The sequence below is a fragment of the Sorex araneus genome, chromosome 4, assembly GCF_027595985.1.
Source record: "Sorex araneus isolate mSorAra2 chromosome 4, mSorAra2.pri, whole genome shotgun sequence".
In the NCBI taxonomy this organism is placed as follows: domain Eukaryota; kingdom Metazoa; phylum Chordata; class Mammalia; order Eulipotyphla; family Soricidae; genus Sorex; species Sorex araneus.
This window is the reverse complement of record NC_073305.1, coordinates 202,611,103-202,638,698: the sequence shown is the minus strand read 5'-3', so window position 1 is coordinate 202,638,698 and position 27,596 is coordinate 202,611,103. Positions and strand designations below refer to the sequence as shown.

The following is a 27,596-nucleotide window of genomic DNA, read 5'->3' as shown; positions in this document are numbered from 1 at the left end:
TGTCTCTCTGTGTGGTGGCAGAACAGAGTCAGCCACAATAACCACTTGTTATTGTTGTTTATTACTGTTATTCTGTTTCTGTATCTTATTATTATTATCATTTAATTTTTTTCATTTATTATTAGATTTTCGGGTACCACCTGGGTGTGCTCTGGTCTAACTCTTGGCTCTGTACTCAAGAATCACGCCTGGTGATGCTTAGGGGACCGTATGTGGCACCGGGTATCAAACCCAGGTTGACTTCAAACAACACAAGCACCTTACCAGCTATACTATCTCTCTGATTGGTTATTATTTCTTGAATGAGGAAATCAGTCTTTTGATAGTAAAGACTAATCTTGTTTTAAAACTGTTGCGCTGTAAAAACAATTGATGGAGACACAGTTCTATTACAGACTGGCTCTTAGTCTTCGACAAATCAAATAAATCCCTAAAATAAGATACAGATCATAAGTATAAGGCCACATAATATAATTTAATTGGTAAATATAATTGTGTGTAAAACTGACCCTACAGGTATGGTACCATAACGGAAAAGTCCTTAGGTGCCGAAAAATAGCTCCGTAGGCCACAGTCCAGAATCCACAGAGAACACTGCATAATAAAGTAAAAAACAGCATGCCTTGAAGAAAGAAAAATTGTAGCAGCATAAATAAAAATGGGACATAAGAAGTACCAAGAGAAACTTTATATTGTGGGACTATTGGGCAAGTTATATGACAATATGACAATCTTTTGACTGGTTTCTGAAAAAATACTCAAAATTCCAGAATTGGCTCCAGAAAAAAAAAAAATCTGAAAGCTAAGTGAACTGATAATCATGGAAGAAATTCTAGCCAGTAATGTGCCCATATTATTTTATAGTGATTTGTTTCAAAGTTGTAAAAAATACCTATTCTGACCATGTGGAATTAGTGGAAAGCATATGAACTTAATTACTCTTGCCCACATGCTGTTTTCCTGGTAGCTGAATCAAAGGAAGATGAAGGATTTCCAGAATCTGCATCTCTCCGTCCCTGTCAAGTTCTTTCACTGAATTGGTTCCTGACCCGTTCTTTTCATTGAATCCTGAATTATCAAATTCTCAGCAGGCTAAAGGCCTCCGGTCCTTTGGAGGGCTTCTTGGAAATGGGAGCTTCTGTTTTCCTGGTCTCTGATTTGTCACCCTTCATTTCAGCCTCTGTGACAGAGTCACACTTTCTCTTCCGTCACACCGGGCATTTTGCCAGCTTGATACTGCCCCAACCATGCTCACAGGTCAGATGCACGGGGATTTACACCAGGGCCCAACCCTGAGTGCATCTTAAGACTCACATGTAGAGCTGATACATCGTGAGGCAGAAAAGAACCCACTTGCCTCGCCCCTCTCTGTCGCTCTTACTCATATAGTTGGCTGTGACCGTGTGCAATTTAGATTTCCAGTCAGATTCAGGAACACAATTTGATTGTCTGAACAAGGGGCTTATTTAAAGTAGGTAATAAATGTTCTACAGAGAAACCAGGGAAAGAGAAGGGCCTAAACATCATCATTTTAGGTCATGAAATGGTCTCATTGTCATTCAGACTAACAACATGCTATTTCTGGATTCATTCTTTGACTAGGTCAGACTGTAGAAAAACCAGATTTCGTAGCTAACAAGGTTGTTTTTGTTTTTGTTTTTTCCATTCAAATTGCATGCCCTTCATGGGTTAGCTCCATGTTGTATGCCTCCAAGGACCTGGACAAAGAAGCAGCCCCTTGCCAGGAGGTGCTGTTGTTGACAAAGAAAAAGACAAATGAAAGAAAGCACACTCCACTTTGGTCTTTGATCTGTCACTGCCCTCATTTAACTGTCCATGAGCCCAAGAGCTAATTCTTTCTCAAGGAGAGGAGAACAACTGAAAATAATAAAACCTGTGACAGCCTGCATTCACTCACAGATATTTATTTTTTTCCCTTTAGCCACAAAATATCATCATCGCTTCCCCAAGGGAGACAGTGCACATTCCCAATTCAATTACGAAGTCAAACCCAGATCTAGAATCCGTGTGATAGTCATAGATCTGCACGTGGCTGCTCTTGATCTCGAGACGTGTGAGCTAAACAAGACAATATTCCCTTCCCTCCTCTACTTAAAGCATAGAAATGGAATAGGGTGCAGCCGACCTCCTAAACCATTCCCAGCTGGAAAACAGTTCATGGGGGACTCCGAGCAACGCAAGGCTCAGAGCAATCCCACGCTCCCTTTGGTCAGATCCTGGACTCACCCAATACTCCTTGATCAGACCCTCATTCTGCTTGCTGGCAGTTGCTCTGAATTTCGTTGCAGGGTTTGAAGCCTGATTCCCAACTGCTCCCTCCATCGTCCCCCTATTTTGTACTTATGGGATGAGGGCAGGGGGAAATCTGCCAAGCCTGGGACCTGAATAATGCTCCTCATAAAGGCTTGTCTTTGCAAAAGTTTGGATTGCAGTCATCATTTGAAGTTTGAACCCAACGATCACCACAAATTTTTATAATTTGAAGTATTTTATTTCCTGTCTATCTCTTGGCCATATTAATTCTCTCAAAAGCTTCATCATATTATTATCTATTCCTTTCCAATGGGGTTGTGCTAATAGCCACATCCACAAGTTTTTCCAAAATACACCTCTCTCTAAACTAAGTACCCCAAATATTGGGAGAGCCACCTAACATATTTAGAGGTCTTAACAAACTTTGATTTATTGTAAGAGGTCTCTTTTATTATTTAACACATTTATCAATTTCTTCTCTTCCTTAGTGGGTGTGAGTAAAAACTGCTTCTTTCAGTCCTGCAAGACAGGAATTTTAGGTTATCTTTTGTGGAGAAATGGGGGCAGGGAAGGCTGGGAGAGGAGGTGGTTGAATAAGTCTCACCTCCTCCAACCCAGCTAATTGATCTTCATTTCCAGTTAGTAAACCAACCAGCTATTTCTTGACAGATGCAGCCAGCAAACGCTTCTGCAAACTTCTTCTTCTCCTCCTCCTCCCCCTCCTCCTCCTCCTCCTCCCCCTCCTCCTCCTCCTCCCCCTCCTCCTCCTCCTCCTCTCCCTCCTCCTCCTCCTCCTCCCCCTCCTCCTCCTCTATCTTCTTCTTCTCCTTCTTCTCCTTCTTCTTCTTCTTCTCCTTCTTCTCCTTCTTCTTCTTCTTCTTCTTCTTCTTCTTCTTCTTCTTCTTCTTCTTCTTCTTCTTCTTCTTCTTCTTCTTCTTCTTCTTCTTCTTCTTCTTCTTCTTCTTCTTCTTCTTCTCATTATTATTATTATTATTATTATTATTATTATTATTGTTACAGTGGGTAGGGCGTTTGCCTTGCACGCGGCCGACCTGGGTTCAATTCCTCCATCCCTCTTGGAGAGCCTGGCAAGCTACCAAGAGTATCCCTCCTGCGCGGCAGAGCCTGGCAAGCTACCTGTGGTGCATTCGATAATGCAAAAACACTAACAAGTCTCACAATGGAGACATTACTAGTGCCCACTCAAGCAAATCGATGAACAACAGTACTACAGTGCTATTATTTTGAATAAAGTGTAGTTTGAGCCACACTCGGCCCTGCTCAGAGATTATTCCTGGCTCTGAGTTTAAGTATTACTCCTGCTGGGACTACGGGGACCATTTGGGGTGCCAGGGATGGAGCCCAGGTCAACCACGTGCCAGGCAAGAGCCCTACCCACTGTACTATCTCCCTGGGCTGCTTTTCTCACACTTGACTACTTCACGTTCTAGATTCCTTGGCAGCAGATCCATCTCAGGTAGACAGGCAACACTGTGGCAAATGTGTTGCTTCTGCGACCTTTTCAGCCTTCAGTAACAGTTTATTCACCTCCCACTCTCTATCCAGGGTGGCTGTGTTTCAGAATCCTCTTTATGGCAGCCTCTCGTCTCTGTGTACTCATTTCTGCGTTGTTGACTCAAACCAAGATAGTCGCGGGAGCAAGCCAAGTCTCTCGGTCTATACCACAGAGGACATTTTTCAGCGTGCTCCTTCCTGTATGGGAAAGCTACATAGTATCCTCTTTATCCTCCCCAGGGACCCCCCCACCAAGGAAAAAGCCCTACATTGCGGGGAGAAGGTGGAGAGACACGCCATTCTTGTGGCAGAGGGAGAACATGGGGGAGCCAGTCATGAAGCTCACAGCTGAGTTGGCTGTGGCGTATGTGACTTCTACTCAGGCTTCTTGAGGGCGGCACTCGCCTACCTGGTAGGAGTGCACCGGGCAAGTAGGAGGCCTCCCACTGGAGGGGAGAGTGGGGGCTGCTCCCCTCCCCTGCTAGGCCCTTCCGCAGGGACACAGCATCTTTAGAACAAGCTCTCCACTGGAAGCCGGAGGAGGGTGCTCGCTTTTTGGAGAGTTGTGCATTTTTAGACGCATGTGCATTGTCTGAAGTTTGACGCGGCTCCAAAGTACATGAGGTGTGGAGGGGTGACGGCAGATGGCTGGATGAGTTGGAAACCAGACTAACAGGAGGCCTTTTTTCTCTCTGGGAGGCTACACTAAGGGGTATGTGGAGGGCCCTGCAAATTCACAGCGTGCGTGGTGCTGACCTGCTCATCCGCCCAGCCCAGGGCAGCGACATGCTCCAAGCTAGTGTCCCTCTGCTGGAAACCGCCCCCCCCCCCACCCACTGCTGGTGGCCTCTCACCCTCTCCCTCCTCCTTGTCTCCACAGTTTGACATGCAAAGGATAACTCTGGAAGAGCTGAAGCACATCCTCTACCACGCCTTCCGAGACCACTTAACAATGAAGGACATCGAGAACATCATCATCAATGAGGAGGAGAGCCTGAACGAGACGTCAGGGAACTGCCAGACAGAGTTTGAGGGAGGTGGGTCCCCCTCCCCCCCCCCCCCCGCTTCCTGCTGCCACTGTTCATGCATGGGTCAGCCCTCCACTGTGGCAAGAAAATGGGATTGGCGCTCCTGAGCTGCATCTGCCTTCCCTGTGCAGAGGCCAGAGCACATGGCTGAAGTCTAAGGGTCCCCAAATGATTCTTTCTTCTCTTTTCCCCAAACACTGCTTTCGTGCAGGCCTGGTCCTGACCCCCCCCCCCCCACCCCTGCTGTTGTGCAGGCATTCTGCTGTCAGGGCAGATGAGGGCTCTGCCTGTTGTGGGTAGGGGGACTCTTGGCTCTTGGATCACGTCAGGGGGCCTGACTGGTGACCACAGGCAAAGCAGGTATTTTTTTGACTGTGCTTCTCGTTTATAGCAGGAAGGTAAGAGTCAGGGACATAGCTCGGTGGTAGAGCACTTGCCTTGCTTGGTAAAGCCGTGAGTTCTGTCCCTGGCAACACCGCGGTACAAACAAGTAAAAAAAAAAAAAAAAAAAGTTGAGATAATTACACCTGTTTCCCAGGAGCTGTAGGAACAGATCCTTCCTGAACACACAGTGCCGAAAGAGCCCTGCCCATGACATATGGCTCAGGCTCAGAAGAAACACAACTCCCCGCAGGGCTGCAAAGGAGACCCTTGGAAGAGATTGTTCTTGGGCTTATGACAGAGACCTTAAAAAAAAAAAAATCAGCCTACTTTATCCCCTCATCAGCAGAGAGTTCCAGGAAAGCTAAGTCATATAATCCCACACTCCAAATTTGAACATCAGAGCTGCAGCTCCGAGTATGGGTAAAAAAAAAAAAATTTAATTACATTCAAGGCTGCAATTTCTTAAAGAGGTCTCCTCGTTTTTTCAGTTCCTTTCTCTGAACGTTTAGACAAGGCACTGTGTACAGACGAGCTGCTGCCTGATGAGCCCCGACCCAGCCCCCGAGAGGGTGGGGAGGCCTCTGGGCTTGAGCTGGGCCATGGGGTCCCAGCACCTTGCTCAGAACCTGGGCTGTCCCATGATGGCACTTCACCTCCGTGGTGACAGACGAAAGTAAATCAAGCAGGAAATAGTTCCTGGAGGATGGGTTAGCTGTGAGAGCAATGCCCCTTGTCAAGGAATTCCAATTTTGTTTTAGGGATTTTGTTTGGTTTTTCATTGCTCTGTTTGTATGTTTGGGGACCAAGCCCAGTGGTGCTCAGGGGTCATTCCTGGCAATGCTCGGGGGGACTAGGTTATGCCAGAGATGGAAACCAGGGTTGGCTCATTCTGTGTGTTTTCTCCCTAGCTCCTAGATCATTCACATTTTTAATATTCAGATGTGCTGCATGTTGGGGCTGGAGCAATAGCACAGCGGGTAGGGCATTAGCCTTGCACGCGGCCAAACCAGGTTCAATTCCCAGCATCCCATGTGGTCCCCCAAGCACTGCCAGGAGTAATTTCTGAGTGCAGAGCCAGGAGTAACCCCTGAGCATTTCGAGGTGTGACCAAAAAAGAAAAAAAAAAGAAGTGCTTCGTGAGGGCATGGTGAGATAGTGCAGTGGGATATCTCTATCACTAAAGAAAGAGTACAAGACATTTGCCTTGCACACAGGCAACCTGGTTTCTTATCCCTGGCACTGTATATGGCCCCTGAACCCCTTAAGGAATGATCTCTGATCACAGAGCCAGGAGTAAACCCTGAGCACTGTCAACTGTGGTCCAACACTTTTCTACTTCACCACCATAACCCGAAAAAGTGATGCAAGTAACAACAAAACCAGTGGTGGTCCGGAAGGCTCTCGGTCTCCCCACTGAGCTGGGTCTTCCCCAGGGTAGGAAGGTCACGGGTGAGGAGGGCAGGGACCAGGCATCCCCCTGGCTTTGCTGCTCCATCTGTGTACTCTGAGGGTGGCAGCACTCTGGGCTCTGTCCCCCACTTCCCTGACCGTTGCAGCTGGGCAGGAAGAACAGAGCCAGCTCAATTTCTAGCTGGGCCTTTGCTCTGGGCATGTTGCATTCAGAGAAATGTCACAAGTCTCAGTTCCTGGGGAGGAGTCCTGCTGCTCTGGGAAGTGCCCCAAATTCTGAGCAGCGTCTTCTGTTCTTCAGATGCTCATGCATTTGCAGAAGTACCTGGTAGGTTTGTTCACGGTCTGGCCAAGACGTCTTACCCCACACGACATGGACAGCAGCAAACCTTCGGGGGAAAATTGATGAGCCCCGGGCCCTGTGCCAACTGCTTTAAAATCCATGAGCTTAGTTCATAAGAGAAAGTGTCTTTTGTCTTTAACACACGGCTTTTTAGAATGGTCTCTGTGGCCTGGGTTATGTAAGCTTGTTGCGTGGCAGCGGGACTTCTGGTTTGGTTTTGAAATACCCAGTTTGTGCTGTTTGGATCCCAACTCGTTATGTTGTGTGGGGAACACAGGGGCTTCCAGGTTCAGACGTGTTCTAGGTGTCCATGCAGAAATGTCATGTCACCCTAGCACTGCCCAGGGCCTCCCCCACCCCCCCGGTGGATCTGGACACTGTAGTGATGCCCAGACACAGACCCTGACGCTGGAGGGCAGGTGCCTGTGCTGGCCTTGACCTCCTCCCTCGCACTAGCTTCCGGGCCTGCTGCCCATGGCCTCCCCTCCGCCCAAATTCGAAGCAGCCCGGCATCTCTCTTGCTTCTGAATCAGCCCCTTGGCCCTGAGGGTGCTCAAGCCCCCCAAGTGTCAGTTCCTCCATATCCCTCACCCCCGTTGCATGCCCTCCTTGACCCATGTGTTCAACCTGTGTCCTCAGAAACATCTCAGTCCCCGCCACCTGTCAGCGCCTGCTGTTCCAATCTCAGCACAGCCAGGCCCAGGTTTGGAGGGCCTTGCTCACCCCCCTGTCAAGGGACGGGGTCTTCATGAGAAACTGAGTCTTTTCCATAAGCCAAGCTGGTGAAAGGGATGGAGTTAGGGGCCAACCCCAGGCCCCACTCAGCTTTCTGCCCTGCCACCCCACACCGGAAGTACTTTCCTCCACCCCTATGGGAGCTTTGCTGCAGCAGATCCACACACTTGTGCAAATTTATTCCTCTCTCAGGTGTGATCCCACCCCCCCCACACACACACCTGTATAGATTCACTCCTCTCTTAGGTCTGGTTTACACTCCCCCTCCCCACACACACACCTGTGTAGATTCACTCCTCTCTCAGGTCTGATTTACACCCCTCCCCTCCCAACACACACACACACACACACACACACACACACACCTGTGTAGATTCACTCCTCTCTCAGGTGTGACTCCCCACCCCCCACACACCTGTATAGATTCACTCCTCTATCAGGTGTGATTCCCCCACCTACCCCCCACACACACCTGTGTAGATTCACTCTTCTCTCAGGTGTGATTTTCCCCCCACAAACACACACCTGTTCAGATTCACTCCTATCTCAGGTGTGATTTCCACCCCCCACACACACACCTGTGTAGATTCACTGTTCTCTCAGGTATGATCCCCCCCGACACACCTATGTAGATTCACTTCTATCTCAGGTGTGATTCACACACACACATACACACACACCTGTGTAGATACTCCTCTCTCTCTCAGGTCTTATTCCGCCCCCCCCCCCGCCACACACACACACACACACACACACACACACACACATATATATACACACCTGTGTAGATTCACTTCTCTCTCAGGTGTGACCTCCACCCTTACACCTGTGCCGATTCGCGCCTGTCTGGGATGGGCTACCCCAGAGCTTAAAACCCCTGCATTACTTGTTTTCCAAGAAAGAAATAATGATGAGTAAAATTTAAAGATTCAGAAGAGCATGTCCCTTCAAAGATGAGGGAGCAAATTCCTGTCTAAGCAGAGGAGAAGGTTCTGGCACTTGGAGGGAGGACTGAGGATTTTCAAGCTCAGTGAAGCTGGGGTAGAGTGCAAGAGTGTTGTGTGGGACAAGTTCAAAGATGCTGCTGAGGCAACCCCTGTCGCACTGAGAGGCTGGGATCCAGGGACGACATGTTGTCAGTGCCACTCAGTGCAGTGGTTCAACATCTGACCCTCAGAAACCGCCTCTGATACTTTTCCAAAGATGTTCAGAGTCTGAGCACTGAATCGGGAAATGATCATTACTCTTCATGTGTGAAAGAAAAAGAACAGAGACCAGATCAGGAGTCTGAAGACAGTGGCATCCCGATGGGAAACGTTTGTGGGTCTCTCTCCCTCTTGGTTTGGTTTTACCTGTTTGGTTTTGGGCTGGACACATCCACAATCTCTCTGGCACCGCAGCCTCCCTTCTGCTCTGTGACCGTAAGCCAGCAGCACTGTCTCCGTTCGCCCCTCACACTGGGTGTGAGGGAGACTCATTCAGCACAAGCTGCATGTGGAGCAGGCGCTGCCTACCCTGTGGACATGATGGGCTTGGGGTCATTGGACCTGCAGAATTCTGGGCTCTCTGACTTACCTACTAATTAGCAGCGTCTCTGCCCCCAGTCCAGTGAGAACATTTGGCTAAAGGTAGGATTTTCAGGCAGTCCTAATCCACTTATTCAGCTAAATTACTCTCAGGGTACTTAGGCATAAGCTATAAATATCTGTGTTCTAATTCTTTGGAAAAAAATAATCAGGTTAGAGGTGGTGGAAATATTCCCAACAGGCTGAGTGCCTGTTTTTCATGCAGGAGGCCCAGGTTCGATCCCCAGCACGACATGGTCCTTGACCACCACCCAGGGTGGCACCCTAGTACAGAGCACTTCTGGGTAGGGTCCAAAATACCAAATAATCCAAACTAAGAAGTTAGCAAGTCAGCATCCACCAAGCAAGCAAGGCTCAAGCTTGGGTAAGTCCCACAGGCCCATTCTCCTCTGCGCCACCTGAGAGCGCTGAATTCCCGTGGCTTCTGTCACCTCTTCTTGTCACCAGACATTTAGTGTCGGGCAAACACGAGCGCAGAGACAAGTTCCCATTTTATATCAGGTTCCAGGTGCTGCCTTATATGGAACTGAGTGGCCCATGATTGGGGCATCCATTGACCTGTCACTAGGGTCTTGTTGTGTTCTGATGACTCAGGTGTGTTGGGGGCTGTCCTCTGTGTGGGTGCAAGAGGCTGTTCCTATATTCCAGGAGTGGCAGGGGAAAAGGGGGTATGCAGAGCACACCAGAGGGCTGGGCCTTGCTATCATCTTGGGCTGGCCTGTTGGCATGACCTGAGAATCAAGTTCTGTGGGGCCTGAGGTGCAGATGAGGAAACTGAGGCTTGCTGAGGAGGAGGAGGATGTGTTCAAAAGCAGAGAGTACGTAAGGACAGTAGCTGACCCGATATGGTAACGGGTCCTGCAACTCTTCCCCAAGCTTCAGTCGTTTCCGACTCACCATCATCTTTATTTCCATTTCCTTGTTGCCCATGGAAGCATCACAGATGTGGACGCTGAGTGGAGGTGCAGCAAGATCTCTGCGTGAGCCCTTTCAGAATACTCCCACAGGTGTTATCCCGCAGTGGGTACACCCTGTTATATTCCACCAGACGTCTCACATAGGTAGGGGAGAAAGGCAGAAACACCAACCGGGAAATAAATCATGTCTGTGAGAGATTCAGCTGAGCTACTGCACCTCAGTCTGAGAGAAGCAAACTCACAAAGAGACAAGCATCACAAGAGGTGACCCAGGCCGCTAGCTGACGAGGGCCATGGCCCTGACCAGCGGGTGCTCTTCCCAGGCCCCTGCGGACTGGCTCTGTCAGGGATGTGGTTCCACAGTAGAGCACCGGCCTTGCACACGTGAGATCTTGGGTTTAATCCCCAGCACCACTAGTAAAAAAATAAAAAGGTGAATTGGGGCTCTGTGGAAGGTCAGAATTTTCAGCCAAACCAGCACGGCCATCCCTGTGGAAATCACAGCAGGCCTGGGGTTGGGGGCCAGGGGGGGGAAGGATTGCAGGGAGTCCCATCTCGCCGTGCCTGGAAAGGTCTGATGTCTCATCACACCCCACCCCTCTCCTGCCCACCTACCCCGGCCAAGCCTTTCCTGAGCTCCAACCTGCCTTCTTCAGGCAGGCAGGAGGCGAAGGTGTTCCTGAGTCCAGGGCAGGAAAGGAGACAAATATGCAAAAGGGCTTCAGGGCTTGAGACAAACAGGATTTCTCAGGGCTAGGGGTTAGTGCAGGGTGGGGTCTTGCACAACCTGACCTGGGTTGAATTTCCAACACTGCCTGACACCCCCCCTCCCTGCCCCCAGTATCCTCAGGTGTATCTCTGGAGGCCCCTGTGCATCACCAGAGTAGGCCGAGTGGTTCCATGCGAACCTGTAGGGAAGATTTCTGGATCCTTGAGTGAAGGACGAGGGGCCTGGAGAGCTGTTCCTGAGTTAGGAATTCAGCACCGGCCTCTGATCAAGCTTGGCTTACAACCAGGCTCTCCACACAGGGGGTCTCTGGAGAAAGGCCCCGAAATGACTGTCAAGAGCTTCATTTTATTTGTGAAATGGGAATCACCTTGTGACCTCCCTTATGTGGTTGCAATTTGGTACCCGGTCAACATGTTTATAAATACTCAAAACAAGCCAACAAACAAACCCCAACAGGGCCTGGCCCCCAGGTCTCCCCTCTTTGTCATTTTTAATGGCTGTCCTTATGGAATATCTCTGACTTCTCAAGATACTTGGCTTCAACAGCAGAAGCTCAGGAGGATCCCCTGGGATTAAACAAGAGCGACCCACATGACAGGGGAAGGAATGGGGTGGGGGGGGGTGGCCCGGACCAAGGAGCTCTCTCCCCACCCACTGCATGCACACTTCCCCGCATTGCCTCTGCTCTCCATGCTGGCTTCCTTCTTGGGTTTCCTTCTCTCCTGAGCTTCACTCATCTCTGTTCTAACGAGGGACTGGGAGCCAACCCTCTCCTCCCTATAGAAAGGCAAGAGTTTGGGGACTACCCTAACCAGTCTGTTTGGTTCTGGTAGGAAGGGTGGGGCCAGGATTGAGAGTTCCAGCAGGCGGAGAGTTACAGATCAGAGAGACAAAGGGGAATGTTGTTGCAAGAAGGGAAAGGGCGACTGGGAAGACCCAAGCCCTTCCTGGTCAGTACACCCAGAAGCTGACGGTGGGGCCTTCAGAGCAAGACCCAGCTGTCTGGTTCTGGAACCTGAGGTGACTGGTAAGTGTTTCACCCACAGTAGAGGGGAGTCTCTCTTCTCAACACTGGCATCTGATGCACAGTTGCCCCCGACACCACATCTCCACCCACCCCCATGTCCTACTGGGTGCTTGGACCTGTCCCTGTCCCCTTATCTCGGGGTGGAGAGATTTCTGTTTTAGGAACTCCTCATCAGTGGTGATGCCAGGGTAGAAACGCCCAGTGCCACAGACTCATGTCAGAGCTGGAAGATCCCAGCACCTGTGAGGCCACATGAGGCACCGTCTCATGGTGAGACCAAGTGGGTTTCTGTGTAGATGGGGGTCAATGGACAACCACACAGGGAATGTGGACAGGAACACACTGTGTGATGGGAGTCAGCAGGCACCCCCCCCCCGGGAGTGTAGACATGGCCATGCTGTGTAGGCAGGGGTGGATGGGCACCCACGGGTGCCACATTGTGTAGACAGGGATCAGCAGACGTGCAGGAATCTGAAGTGCATCTTTGTATGGCTCAACTTCATGGTGCAAAGCAAAAGAACAGAAGAGAGTGAGCACAGAAGTTTAGAAACTTGGGAATTAGAATCAGCCCGGGCTCAAACAGCCTGGAACAACTGACAGAAATGAGGGACGTTACTTGGCACGAGGCCTTCAGCTGGGAAAGTGCCCACTAGCCTGGTCAGAGAAGGGCTTCAAAGGGAAGCAGTGAGGGTCTGGTTTATGCCCAGCATGTACAGTTTATATGCAGCTCACATACAGTTTATATATATTCTAGGAGTGTTTTCAGTAAAGGCATACATATTTGTGAGCAAGAAAAGCAACGCATGTGATTGAAGAGCACAGATATGCAGCACATGTATGTACGTTTGCTCAGTGTGGTCATGAGGAACGAGGAGGCTGGCCTTGGGAGGGCTCCACTGGATAGTCCCCTCTGGTCATTCCTGTCCCACCAGTATCCTGGAATCCTTATCAGTGCACAATTGTTCTAGAGGTGCCACTTTGGCTCAAACAGAGCTAACAATGCAGTGAAGGAGAGTCTTCCAAGGAGAGGCCGTCACCCGCCAATCTGCAAGCATAGGGTCCGTAGGGCCCATCTATTCCAGCTTTTCCTAACCCCAGGGAGTCCTGCTGTCTCTGGGAGTTGGGAAAGGGGCAACGTTAGATAAAACCTCATCGTAAGTCAGTACCCTGGGACTCTACTCAGTGGCTTCCAGACTTCTTAGCTGTGCACACGCAGCCCGAGAAGGACCTAGGTGCAGGACAGCCAGTGAAGCCCATCTTCCAGGCTTATAAGGCAGAGTTAGCACTCAACAGCAGCCACAGAATTTCAGTGTCCTCACAGAGCCTCAGGCCCACAGCAAGGCAGGTCAGATGGACACGGATGTTTTGGTAAATCAGCTGAGATGTGGGGAAATGGTGATGGGTCTGCTCCAAAAACATTCCTTGTTTACTCTGCCAACCTCAGAGGTAGGGATCTCTCCCCAGCCCAAAGGCTTGTCTACTCCAAAGAGAAATTTCTGAAACTGGAATAGTGACCCGAACAGTCCACTTTATCGGGGGAAAGGACAATGCAGAGCAGGGAGAGCAAGAGAGTGCAGGGAGGGAGCCGTTCCCCCCCTGCACCTGGTCCTCTTTGGGGACGTGGGTCTTCTGGATTGTGCCGAGCCCCAACAGCTGGATGTGAGTCTCTTTCCTGGATGCACAGGAAGGAGATGATGATCTGGCCAGTGGAGGGGTTGGCACCTCCTTTCCTGATTCAGTTCCAGTGCTGAGGTTCAGGGAGATGCACTCGACAATCTTCCAGGTCTTTTTCTCAAGCCGCCTTAGCTAACTTGGACATTTCTGGGTTTCGTCGGTGAGGATTTAACATGATGCAGAGAGATGCATACCTTCTCCCCCACGGGACTAGGACACTTACAGGCTGCACCCGCCGTGTTCTGGGTGCCTGCCCCTCACTGTCACCTCCGCCTTCTTCAGTCCAAGTCCCACTTTCCTGGAAACTTGGTTGTGGCCCGTGGGATGATGGTATCTATTTCCTAACAACACAACTTTCAGTGATGGCCCAGGAAATAGTGCCATTGAGCCACAGGGCGGAAGTTGGACTCATGATGACCTGGTTCCAGTGTCGTCAGTTGAAAGCTTGAATGCTCACTGGACTTGGATCCGGGATTAAGATTTGCGTGACCTCAAGAACAAACCTGTTAGCTCTTCAGGCGCTTCCTGCCCCTTATCTCTCCCCTCCTCCTGCTTTGAAGGATTTTTAGATCAAAGTGGCAGCCGCTCCCCGGGGGATAATCCTGTGGCCTGTAACCTTGTTTTCTAAGTGTCCTTCACAAAAAAAAAAAAAAAAAAGGGCTTCAGCAGAAACTTCCTCCCAGGGTCCAATCACACACTGATTCTTTCCCTTAAGCCATCATCAGCCCTCAGGACAGAGCGGAAAGAGATTGCCTTCGTGCACCGCTTCACGCTGAGGAGCTGCGCAGAATAAATTAGCGGCTGTCCTCTACAGTGTCTCACTGGGACTCCCAGCACCCGCTCTGACTCCCTGTTCCCCCTTTCCTCCATCCCCCCAGGGCTGGGTCCTCACCGGTGACCCCTCTGAGGAAGGGGTAATACACACACACACACACACACACACACACACACACACACACACACACACACACACACACACACACACCCCTTTACAGGTGTAAAATGCAATATCACCCTGCATGGATAAAAAGAACGTTTGTTTTGTTTTTGCACTTGGTCTTCTGGGATTTAAAGATTAGGACTGCCTGGGGGCTGGAGCAATAGCACAGGGGGTAGGGCGTTTGCCTTGCACAAGGCCGACCCGGGTTCTAATCCCAGCATCCCATATGGTCCCCTGAGCACCGCCAGGGGTAATTCCTGAGTGAAGAGCCAGGAGTAACCCCTGTGCATTGCCAGGTGTGACCCAAAAACCAAAAAAAAAAAAGAAAGAAAGAAAGATTAGGACTGCCTGAAGGAAGAAGCAGACGGAGATTCTGGCTAGCTGACCCCCACCCCAAGAATCTCTTTTCATGCAAACCTGTATTACGATTGCATATTCTCTGACTTGGGGTCCTTGTCCAAGAGAGGGACAAATGTGCTTTGGAAGTAGCAGGCGACTGAGCGTTGGTCTTTCCAGGCCCCTGTGGTGATTTCTATCATCCTGGCTCAGGAGAGAAGAAACTGCATTTGGACTTCGAGATCCTTCCCAGAGGCAGGAGACCTGCTAGGTCTGTGGAACTGCAGGCTGAGAAATAACAATCCTTCCAAATGTTGACAAAAGCTGGCGGGAAGGGCTGGACTTGGCCTGACCTAATTATTAGCCCTGACCTGGCTTAGGCGTGAGGTAAGGGGCGTCAGGAGGCCCGCGGTGTGCTGCAGGCCTGCGCGCACACAAAAGGCTGACTTGGAATTCGGTGGCAGAATTGACCTCTGTGCCCAAAATTTTATTCCACACAGGAAAGTCTTTCTCCAGGGCACAACCTGTGATTCTTAAAGCAGACTCAATGCCTTCTGTCACCCAGGAGAGTGAAACCCGTGAGGCAGCAGGTTCAGGTCAGGCCGAGCCTCTCCAGAAGCCTAAATGGCAGCAACTGTGGGCTTAGTGGAGAAACTCGCTTCTTGGTCACTGCTAGCAGCCTTTCACCACTGCACGAACGAACGTCTTGAGGTTATTTAAAAACACAAGGACCCTACCATGACCTTTTGCTTTTGCTGCTTTCTTTCCTGGAGAGGGTTTGGGAGAGAGAGAGAGAGAGAGAGAGAGAGAGAGAGAGAGAGAGAGAGAGAGAGAGAGACAGAGACAGAGAGACAGAGAGACAGAGAGACAGAGACAGAGACAGAGAGACAGAGACAGAGAGACAGAGAGACAGAGAGAGTAGAGAGTGTGTGTAATTTGAAAGGAGATTACATTTCTTTCTTCAGCTTCCTTCTATTCTGGCTAGAGAAAACCACTTTCCCCCAGCAGGGAGAGTACTACCTGTGGAGCAGGGACCGGGAAGAAAGCAATCTGAAAACCATCTTCCACCTGGCATGAGTTTCCTTAATATCTGCATCAACCTATCTCAATCTCCACCCATTTTCCCCAGCAATTTAAACTGGATGTTCCCCCAACTGAACTACTGAATTAAACTCACCGTGTGGCGGTTCCCTCGTTCCTCAGAGAACTTGAGAAAACACACACGTTTCTGGCCCCCGCCCTGAGAGCGTAGGTCAGTAATTCTGCAGGGAGGCCGAGAATCTGCCTGTCTCCCCATCCCCCAGAGGTTGCCATCCCAGGTCGACGGGCCACACATCATTCCAGAGCTGCCCCTCACCTGCTCCAGGTCTAGGATTCACCTAAGGGTGAACTGTGGGCAACGCTCACTCAGAGGATGGCAGGAAGGTGAAAGGTGAAGACCCCCTGCCAGGAAGGAGTCGTATTCTCCCTCGGTGTAACTGCTTTCCTATTGCTAGGGTTTCTGGCCCTTGCTGACAACCCACCAATGCGGTAGGTTGGACCTCCCCGTGGTGTGGGGTCCCGTCCTGTCCTGCAGGGAGGACCCTTCATGGGGCTAAGGAGGGGACGCAGCCAAATGAACAGAAGCAGAGCCAGAAGGAGGAGGAGAGAAAGAGAGAGTTTATTCTACTGCAGTTACAATACTTATACCTTTTGGTGGTAGGGGGTGGTATGCATGCTTGGACCCCCACAGGGACAATAGTAAAATGCAGATCAGGCATGGGCGTTGGCTAGTGAGAGGGGAATGGCGAACTGATAAGATCAGTAAGGTCAGCAGTGGTGACCTTGTTACAGGAATCCCAAGTAAGCCTCCGCTGGACTAGAGGATAGGAGCCGGGCTTGTAAAATGGCTCCCTACACAGTGGCCTCTCGTGGGTAGTATGAAAGAAAGGGGGAGCAAAGCCTCAGCCAGCTTAAGGCAAAGCCACCCTAGATAGGACTCTGGGGAGGTGAGAGATAAGGTCCGGGCTTTATGCCTCCTGCTTCTCTCTGGTCCTGCTCAGTGAGCCTGTGATTTCAGCACAGACCAGGATCGCTGAACTCAGCACACATCCTTCCCTCTTGCAATAACTGTGGGCCAGGGTGGGCATCAGATCTGCCTTTCAAGAAACTCTTAGTGTTTTATGCAGCGCTGCCCACTCTGGAATCATGGGGGTGTGGCCAGAAATAAAGACAAGGCCACGTCCAGACTCCTCCACCTGCAGCATCCTAGGATGGTTCTGGTAGGTTACTTCCAGCCCAGAGTACTCGAACCCCTCTGTCAGCTGCCTCCGACAGAGGCACCTGCTGTTCGTCAGACATTCCCGGCAGTGACTGAGGGATGTCTCTGCTGACACTCAGCAACGCGGCAACCATTCTCACTCAGAAAATCTTCGTGGCATGGGGGAGATTGCGCCCTGTGTGTCTGATGCCCTGGATTTAGTCCTCAAAATAAATGGGAGAAAGTCTTCGTGACATATATGTGTTGATTATCGCTGTTACTATTAGCATCACCACCATTTTCATTTATCTGGACTTGTGTACCTTATGCTGAACATTGCACCTGGGGTGGTTTTAGTTACAGAAATGTTACCCTTTGGTAATGCTACAAAGTAAAATGCATTATGTTAAACTTTACGATCTCATTGACTATGGAAGATTCAAGAAGCATGCAGCATCCCAGCCAGCAGAAAGGGGGGCGGGGGATGGGGAAACCTAAGATATTTCCCTGTGTGGGCATCAGGTCTCACACACACACACACACACACACACACACACACACACACACACACACACACACACACACACATCCCTCCCCTGTGCTGTCCAAAATGACTGCAGTGCCCCTCCAGGATTGTAACTGGTTTGGGAAGTGGGCTTAGCTTCAGTGACTCCATTTGTTTTTTGTTTTTAATTTTTTTAAATGTTTTATTAGTGAATCACCGTGAGGTACAGTTATAAACTTATGGACTTTCGTGTTTGCATTTCAGTCATTCGGTGATGGTTTACCCATCCCTCCACCAGTGCCCATTCTCCTCCACCAATGTTCCCAGTACCCCTCCCACCAACCCCACCGCATCCCCCACCATCCATCTGAGGGTCTGCTGTCTTTTTAGCATCATTCTCCAGAAGGAGGGAGGCTCATTCTTTGGGTGGGGGGCGGGGGGCTGGGGAGCAGGTCCCCTGGATGTAATGAGTCTTCATCAGAATCACCTTGGGCAGCTGGAAGAAGAGGCAAACCCTCCCTCTCACTGTCCTCTCTCTCTCCCCTCTCCTCGCCCTCTGTCCCCACTCCCCAGTGCATTCCCAGAAGCAGAACAGGCAGACGTGCGTGCGGAAGAGCCTCATCTGCGCCTTCGCCATGGCCTTCATCATTAGCGTCATGCTGATCGCGGCCAACCAGATCCTGCGGAGCGGCATGGAGTAGCGCGGCTCCCGCCCCCCGGCTCCCGCATGTGCATGCCCGCGGGCAGACTCTTCCTCCACGACACCGAGAGAAGGACCCTGCGCACCTGGCAGCGCTCAGCCCAGACCCCGACGTTGCAGGGCCCCACCCCCCCCGGTGTTGCGAATCCACTTCATTTCCTTGGCAGGGACTCCAAAGGGCTGTCTTCGATGCTTTACTGGTCTCGTTTCCTAATGCAATAATAGCCAGGAGGCGGCGGGCGGTCCACCCTCCCGGAGAGAAAACTGCATCTTATCTCGGAGCTCCGGCGGCGGCCACCCGGGTCAGTGGGGGAGAGCAAGAGCGGCTGGCCACGCGGCCACCCCCAGACCCCATCAGCTGGAAATACCCCTCAGCCTCCCCCTCCCCCCACCCCTCCCCAGGGCATCCTCAGTCCCCAAGGCTAACTTTGGGGTTGCTACAGAAGAGGGGGCTTGCCCTTGCTCCCCCGCTTTCTTCTCCCACCCCCTGGAGCCCCCCCGGCCCCACCCCCGAAGGCGTGAGGGGAGAGTCCTCGGACGGCTGCGGCACTGCGTGGTCCAAGGCACAGCCGCTTCACTTCCGTTCTTACTGCCTTTTCCTCGGCCTCGATGGCCAGGGTGGGGGAGCTCTCGGTTTCCATCGGCACTTGGCTTTCTGCTCCCAGAACCCACCGCGCACCAGCATTTTGGAAGCTGCAGAGAGCCTCCCTCCCCCCACCCCCCTCAGCTTTGCCGCCCCGGGCTGCCCCGGGAGACAGGGCACCTCTGGGCACTGTCCAGCCCGGACACCAGAGCCCCAGCTTCTGTATGCCCACACGGTCTTCCCTCTGCTTGCTCCCGCCTCAGCTGCGCCTCCAGTGCATCCTCTGCCTCTTTGGGGGAAGGGGATGAGGTCATCTGGGGGCTGAGAGGGGATGACACTGGGGGAGCTCAGTGTCACCTCATTCCCGGTGGCCCAAGTACTGGAGCCCCATCTCAGGGCCAGAGACCTCTTGAAGTTAAGGTCCTCCAGCTTCTTCCCTTCTTCTCATCTCAAAGTTTGCTCTGTTCGTTAGTCTTCCCCAGACCTGAAGAGAAACATCATCCAAAGTGGAAACTATGAAAAGTCTCTAACTGTGTTTTATGTACCAGCTTCTGGGTTCAAGACCTGCAACGGCTTCCTTCTCCCAAGAGAAACCCCTGAAAGTGCATACGCTGAGGCCACAGGGCCGGGCAGTGCCTCCTGCCTGCACAACACTTCTGACCGGGAAGGGAACAGAATCCAATGATCCATTTTCAACACCACGGCAAGCCTGTCACTCCCCGACTGTCTCCAGATCCTGTATCACACGCAACTATGAATTCAAGCTTGCATAATCTGATTTGCCTATAATCTCTAGCTGGAATATTTCCCTTTGTAATTTTCCAAGCTCAGGTCTTTATTTCTGGAACGGAATGGTCTTGCTCCTGTCTTCGGCCTGCATTCTCAAGCTCCATGCTCCTGCCTCCCCCCTTCCTTCCAGGATTGAGGCACCCGAACCTTGCCCTTTAGATGCAACCAGCCGGGTACGTGTCCCGTTCTCCTCCCCCCCTCCCCTCAGCCTCCTCCTTACTGCCTTCTTAGACACAGCAGCTGAGGCTTCCGTTGCGGGTCTTCTTCCAACCCACCTCTCCAAGCACTTAGCTACAGCCTGGGAGGAGCTGTAGGAAGGTCCCCACGGTGGGACAATGCGAATAGCCCCGTATATGAGAATAGCCCCGTATTCCCGATGAGCACAAGTCAAACTAGGGTTAGAGCCATAGTCCAGGGAACGAGCCCAGGGGTCCTGAAGGTCCCCCCAGTGAAAATCCCTGGTGTCCTCCCAGGCACATCCAGGGCAAGGAAGACAGCACCTGCCTGTCCCTCCCCCCTGCCTTGCCCCTCCCCCAGCCTGACTCACTGTCCCTCAGGATCAGGAGCCGAGAACAGGCCGAGAGGCATAAGGCAAACCCACCTTAAGACCCCCAGGCCTTTCTGCCCTCCCTCTCTCCACAGGAGCCAGGGAGGGCTTCCCGGGGAAGAGGGCGCGAGGCTCTTACGGGCCTAGATAGACACCCTCAGGGACCCAGTTCCAGGCACAGGTGAGGAGCCCTTTTGTGCAAGCTGCCTTCCTCGAAGCTGGAGCTCGGACTAGACATGAGGCTTTGTTGTTGAGAGATAGTACAGCAGGAAGGGCGTTTGCCTTGCACATGACCAACCCGGGTTCTATTTTGGCACCCCTGGTCCCTGTCAGGTGTGATCCCTGAGCCAGGGGTAAACCTTGGGCACTTCCAGCTGTGGCCCAAGATAAACAATAGGAAGAAAGGAAGGAAAGATGGAAGGAAGGAAGGAAGGAAGGAAGGAAGGAAGGAAGGAAGGAAGGAAGGAAGGAAGGAAGGAAGGAAGGAAGGAAGGAAGAAGGGGAGGGAGAGGGAAAGAAGGAGAGAAAGAAGGAGAGGAAAAAAGAAAGAGAGAAAGAGAAAGAAAGGAAGGAAGGAAGGAAAAAAGAAAGAAAGAAAGAAAGAAAGAAAGAAAGAAAGAAAGAAAGAAAGAAAGAAAGAAAGAAAGAAAGAAAGAAAGAAAGAAAGAAAGAAAGAAAGAAAGAAAGAAAATAGCAAGAGGGGCTGGAGCAATAGCACAGCTGGTAGGGCATTTGCCTTGCACGCGGCCGATCGGGTTTGATTCCCAGCATCCCATATGATCCCCTGAGGACCACCAGGAGTAATTCCTGAGTGCACAGCCAGGAGTAACCCCTGTGCATCACTGGGTGTGATCCAAAAAGAAAAAAAAAAGGAAGGAAGGAAGGAAGGAAGGAAGGAAGGAAGGAAGGAAGGAAGGAAGGAAGGAAGGAAGGAAGGAAGAAGGAAAGAGAGAAGGGAGGAAGGAAGGGAAGGGAAGGAAGAGAGAAATGAGCAATGCACAGGGCTGGGATGAAGCAGAATTGTGGAGAGGCACCTCCAGTCAGACACCCCCCCACCCAAAGAAAAAGAACCCTCTCTTCTTGCACCATGACTGGAAAGCAAACCCTTAATTCTGAGGAGATTGTAGCCTGTGTCATGCCTCTAAGAGGCAGGAGCTCCCCAACAGGCTGGCAATTCACCTTCTGTCTCACCCATAGCATCCCAGAGCTGAGAGGTGAGAGAGCCCAGAACTGGTGGTGTTTGACCTGAGGGGCTAAAAGCTTGCCCCGCTACCCCAGCCATTATCCGGGCTGGCTGCTATACCTGGACAGCGTGTCACACTGTTGGGGCCCTGGTCAGGTGGCTTCAGACGGTGACTTCCCTGACCCTCCCCAGCCCTGTCCTCTCCAGGGCTCTCCCCCCATCACCACATTACCGTCCACATAACAGGACTGATGCACTGATTAAACTCATGCCAGATGACAGCCAGCAGTTTGCTCCTCCATGGCCACGGGTGCCACATGTCCCTGCTGCTGGGGCCTCTGCAAGAGCAGAGAAAGGAGCCGGTTCTGGCTCTGTCCTCTGGCTGGTAGGTTCAGGGGACTGCAGTGGTGATGGCTGAGTGACAGCCCAGTCACTCTGACTCGCTCTGCTGAAACATAAGGCCCATACAAGATCAGGAAGGCCTTTTGCCTGGGACTCAGCGGCGGGGATGGGGGGAGGCTGATTTATTCCTGTGGCCCCCAAGAAGCCAGTACCCATTAGCCCAGAAGCAGACAGAGACCCCCAGTGGGACCCAGCATGGGAAGTGTTAGCAGTAGCTTCCAGAATGTGCGTGGGTCCCATGTGACCAATCTGTTAAAAAAGGGAAAAAAAAAGATTGCCATGGCAACCCTCACATTCCACCCTGAGTTTGCCAAGGCACACAGAAAATAGGGAACATTTTCTTAAAGGATACTTGTGCTCAGCTGAATTGCATGCTGATGCCAACTCCATATCCCTTGGAAGTCCTCTGCCTTTTCTCCTGTGTTTGAATGTGTCCTTGAAGTTTGCATAGGAAGCAGAGGCTACTGTTAGCTGGGTGGGGTCCTCCCCACTTGCTGGGTCAAGAGCAAGAACCCCACGCCGCCAATAAGGTCAAAGAGGTCTAAATGTCAACTGGAAGATAAACTAAAAGGAGTCTAGGTATCAATATGTAGAAGCATCTTCTTGCCTGTTGGGTAGTTCCCAAGGGCTTCAGTTGACAGGCAACCTCAGGTGAGCCCAGCGGCTTCTAGACATTTTTTGTTTGTGAAGGAAAAAAATATGAATCCCAAAGTCTTTCCTCTTGATACCTGTGCCTGTCTCAGGTTTTACAGGACAGATGGTCTACTATCTTGTAGACTTAAAAAAATAAATAAAATAAAACCTGATAGGAAAGATGAGCAGCTTTGACAGTTACAGCCTTCCCAGCATCCCCGTCCACAGAATCAGAGTGTGAGGTGGCTGAAGAAGTGGGAAAGAGAAACGCTTGTTTTATTCCAAATGCTTTTCTAGGCTTCCGCTCCCACTTGGGTCATAAATCAAGCACCACTTTGCTTTTAGCCGGCTGCCTCCCGGGACCACAGGTGAGCAAGAGCAGAGATAACGGGTGGGAAGCACAGCTCCGTGTTGGCAGCCCTGGCCATGTGGCACATGCCAAGAGGAGGTTTCCCTCTGCTCTTGCTCCTTGTCCTGCCCAGGACCCCCGTGCTCTGCACCGCACCTCTAACCTGAGTGCTCATTCAGAGCCCTTTTCTCTGCAGACCCCTGGCCATCTTGTTGTCCCCCCCCCCCAACTCCACAGAGATGGCGAGGGAATCTGTCTTAGCGGGAAGGATGGCAGTTCCACATGGCAGTGGATGACAGGGCGCTGTAGAGTTTCCTTTCCTGAAAAATCTGGGTCTGCAATGACGATGTCCCACAGGAACTTTCTTCTTGGCCTCTTCAGCTTTCCTCTGGGGGCTGGGAGCCAGTGCCCGGAAGGCCTCACCCACTCTCCCAGAAGGGAAAAACCCATCAGGAAAAGAAAAGGAACATGATTCAGCAGCTAGGGGTTTCGATTTGAATGATGAAAAGTGATGGAAAAATAGTGGCAGCTCTGGACTCTCTCTCTCCCAGGCCCTGTCTCCGTGACAATTGAAATGTCAGAGCTGTTTGGCTTCACTTCATACTTGCTTTGACTTAGTCACTCAGGGGACTGTCCCCAGCCTTGGGGCCTTGCAGAAACTCTTGGTTTGAAGGAATAAGGTCAGGTCTGCACACACCTCTGTCCAGTGTGCGCTGCTTGTGCAGACGAGCATCTTCGCAGCTCTGGTCTCTACCCTGCATCTGTGTGAGGCCCTCTTTATCCGTTCTCCAGGGATCATTTAGTATGGCACCAGTGCTCACAGTGTCTTCAGAGAAAAATGTGTTTGGTTCATTTGTCTTGACTTGTTGCCACAAAGAATCAGGTTTTGATGGTCCCACAAAGACATCCATCCCCTGAAACCAGAAAAGCCTTGCCCTGCCTCCTGTCCCCATCTCGAGAGGCTCATCAACTGAACACCTCAACCCGGGTGGTGGGGAGCCCTTATTCACCTTTTTTTCTCTTGAGCATGATGGGGCAGCTTTCCAACCAGCACTTCTCACAGTGTTAAAAGTTCTCCTCTGGGTGAAACGCATACTGAAGGCTGGAATTTTCCAGTGGAGTAGAGGAGGAGACTAATTAGGAAGGAATATTCCAAAGAACACCGAATCCAAGTGTGACCCTGGAGAGAGAGAGAAAGAGAGAGACACAGAGACAGAGAGATAGAGCTTACAAAGGGCTGCACAGGCTGTCCTCTGGGTGTCTTCCCTGTGCGTGTGGCCTACTTTGGGAACAGAGGGTAACTTGCATGCCCAAAGGCTACCGCCCATCCTACTTGACCCCATAGACGTGTTGCCAACCTTAAGAGGAGAACCAGAGCTCATCTTTCCTTGGGGATGCTAATCTCTGCCCCAGTCAGAATGCCTCTCCCAGGCCTCTGTCCTCAGACTTGCTGGACCAGAGAGCAGAGAAACAGACATGTGGGCAGTTCTGTCAGCTGGGAAGGGCCCAGAGGCAGGACTCCAGGAGCCCCTGTCACCCACCTGCCAGAAAATGAAGTGACTTCCCTTCCCGGCCTATATTTTCTCATCCCTAAAGTAAAAGAAAGGGTAGACCAGTTGACCCAGAAAATCCCTTTCCCACTTTGAGATTCTGAAATCTGAAAGAATGCCCACAAGTGAGAGCCTTCCTTGTGTCCCTGAATTGCTCTTAGGATCTTCAGTTTTGGTTTGTCACTTTTTAAAAAAAAAAAAAATACAAGATCCAGGAAGCTGTTGTGATAAAGTGTCCCTTTTGTTGTCTGCTGTTTGTAAATGAGACAATGAAAACTGGCATATGTGTCAAGTCCTGCAGGTCAGAGGTTGTGTACTATTCCCTGACATCTTGCTGATGAAAAGGAGCATGAGAAATGTGTTCTGAGTCCTGTCCTGACTCAGATGGAAATTAAGGGGACCCAATCCTCTGACCAAAGGCCATGTGGATCAGAATCCATGCCTGGGTAGGGTGTAACAAAGCCAGATGCTGGGAAAATGAAGACTTGTTTCTCCATCCGAGAAAGCCTAACTGGAACAACACCGAAATGAGCACAATTTCCAGTCATTTATTTCCTTTTTTTTTTTTGCTGGCCCCTGGATCCATGCCAATAGATTAGAGCAGTTTGAATCATTTGTCCCACTGCAGGAGGAAGAGTCACATTCACTGGTAATTGTCAGACATTAGATGAACAGTCTGGGGACACCAGCTACTTTTGCTGACCTCCAGCAGACACAGCACAGGTGCTTGCTTTTAGACTCCCCTGTGCCTGTGCAGAGAGAGGGAGACTGGACATGGATGAATGCATGGATGGCAGAAGTCTCCAGCTCTCCTGCCTCTTCTCTGTCCTTTCCCCTTTTTCTGGCAGAGACTGGCTCCTAACCATGGTGGTAGAGGCCTGCCACCGTGAAAGAAAGACCTCAAGTGGTCAGGAAAGAGCCCTCTCGGTTCCTGGTAGAAAATTCAGTCTCTTGGGGCTGGAGAGATAACACAGTGGGTAGGGCATTTGCCTTGCATGCAGTCAACCCAGGTTTAATTCCCAGGACCCCCACAGGGTCCCCTGAGCTCAGCCAATAATGATGCCTGAGCTCAGAGCCAGGAGTAATCCTTGGCTGGAGCACTGCCTGGTGTGGCCCCCAAATGAAAATGAACAATTTACAGTCTCTCTCCAGGAAAAGCAAATGTTATCTGGTCTTGCTGGATGGTAGCTATGTCATGGGTCTTGGAAAGCTCCTTGGTGTGTTCTGGTGTTTTTTGTTTGGTGTTTTTTTTTTTCCAATTCCAAATACAACAAGAAGCTCTATCTCCAAGGATTACCCCCAAGAGATCGTCGTTAGTGAGATATTGGACCCAGAGTCTGGCTAAGCAGAGGGTCTGCAAACTTCGTCTATTTAGCATGGGGGTCTTTATGATCCTCTGAGGATAGGGGTGAGTGGACTTGAGATGCATTATTGATTCTCAAAGCCCAGGAGCCAATGGTTGGACAGCAATAGGAGTGCAGCTGGGAGCACTCTGGCTCATTTCTCCAAGGGACCTCAAAGACTGGCATCCTGGGTCACGACTTCCCATTTACCTCATCACATTCCATGTTTCACCCAGCATTAGCTGATCATTTCTGCGACTAAGTGATGAGAGAGTCAGCAGACTAGTCAAAGAAAATCTTTATATAAAATGTACATATTACTATACATTATCTTGGCATGCAACGTACTGATCCAATGAAGTCTATATTATTAATATGCTATCTTATTATAAGATAAAGGAAAACTGACTGCCATATTTACCAGATGTTTTCTCTAACCAAACTTGTCTGTAAATATATAATCTGTATAAAAAGAGTCTAATTTACCATTATTTATGCAATAGAAAAAAATAAAAGTTTTTTTTTTCTTTTGACAAGAGACTCTGTTGATTGTGTGTGTGTGTGTGTCTGATTTGCACTGGGCCTTGGAATTCGTCCCAGTAACCCCACAGGGCAGCAACTCTGTGGCAGGCAATCGGGCTCACTCTCTGGCAAGCAGCCAGCAAGGAAGGAACTGGGCTCTGGGGAGGGGTGGGTGTGGAGCTTTAGAGGGGATGATTGACAGAGGGGAAACAAACCTCTCATGGAGCATATGGTAAGAAACAGGAAACATCTTCCGGCTTGGGAGCAGAAGCTGTAATGAAGAAATCTTTGCAGACACCCAAGCTAATGGTGTCTTCCTTCCAGGATTCTACTTGCCAAAATCTCCCAACATTAGCATTCAGACTTTGCCTAGCTTTCACTTAAATTCTTGGTATTTTTAATAACCTTCAAGCTTGAATCTAGATAAAGATACCTGTCCCCTTATTGCAATAAAGAATCAGAGGCCTGGCTTGGGAGGGAGGGTGGGGGGTGGCGGGGAGCATCTTGCTGGCATGTGGTGCAGATCTTGACCCCTGCCCTCACACCGAGAGATCAACTCACATCTTTTTCACTTTTTCTTTTCTCTTTTTGCTTTTTGGGTCACATCTGGCGATGCACAGGGGTTACTCCTGGCTCATGCACTCAGGAATCACTCCTGGTGATGCTCAGCGGTCCATGTGGGATGCTGGAACCGAACCCAGGTCGGCCGCATGCAAGGCAAATGTCCTTGCATGCACTGTCCTATCCTCCACTGTCCTATCACTCCAGCCCCAAGTTTTCACTTAAAAAAAAAAACTTTATCCTGCAATTTCCCAAGTATCTTGTACCTGTGTCAAAACAATTTTGAGGTTTCCATTAGGTAGGATAGAATCTGCAGGTCCCCTGCTTGAAGTGTTGCATTTCACACATTGTATTTGACACAACTTTAGCGGGTAAAATCACTCACCAAGTATTTGTTATTGTTTAAAATGTGTAAATAAAATGTTCTAGGCCCAAAGCATGTGTTTTTCTTTCTGCTAAAGAAACTCTGACAAACTCCACTGAGATAATGACTTCGGTGCTCATCCTCTGTAACCTGGATTTTAAGGGGTTTTTTTTTAATCATAATAAGAAGTTGGTCATGAATATTCATTCTCCCAGGGTACGTAGCCCAGCAGGGAGTGCTAGGCAAGAGGCCAGGCCTGCAACCAAGGACAGATAACAGAATTCAGTGTCCTTGACCCCTGACCTCAGGGCTAACTAGGGCAAGAAGCCTGGAGATTTTTCTCCACACAGCCCATATCAGAGACCCCCCAAAGCTCTCCCTTAGGATGTGGCCATTACCTTGAACACGGCTGGAATTTTCCCAAATT

At 50.5% G+C, this 27,596-nt stretch overlaps 1 protein-coding gene across 4 annotated transcripts in view; it reads left to right on the top strand.

Annotated features, from left to right (window-relative positions):
* CALN1 (calneuron 1) overlaps positions 1–26,252 on the top strand; it is a 554,332-nt gene extending 528,080 nt beyond the window's left edge. For all 4 annotated transcript variants that reach the window (XM_055134277.1, XM_055134280.1, XM_055134281.1 and 1 more), the window contains 2 exons: positions 4,670–4,826; positions 18,217–26,252. In XM_055134277.1, the coding sequence (XP_054990252.1) occupies positions 4,670–4,826; positions 18,217–18,344 (285 nt within the window). In that variant the 3' untranslated portion in view covers positions 18,345–26,252. The remainder of the gene's footprint in view (positions 1–4,669; positions 4,827–18,216) is intronic.
* Positions 26,253–27,596: the final 1,344 nt, after the last annotated feature.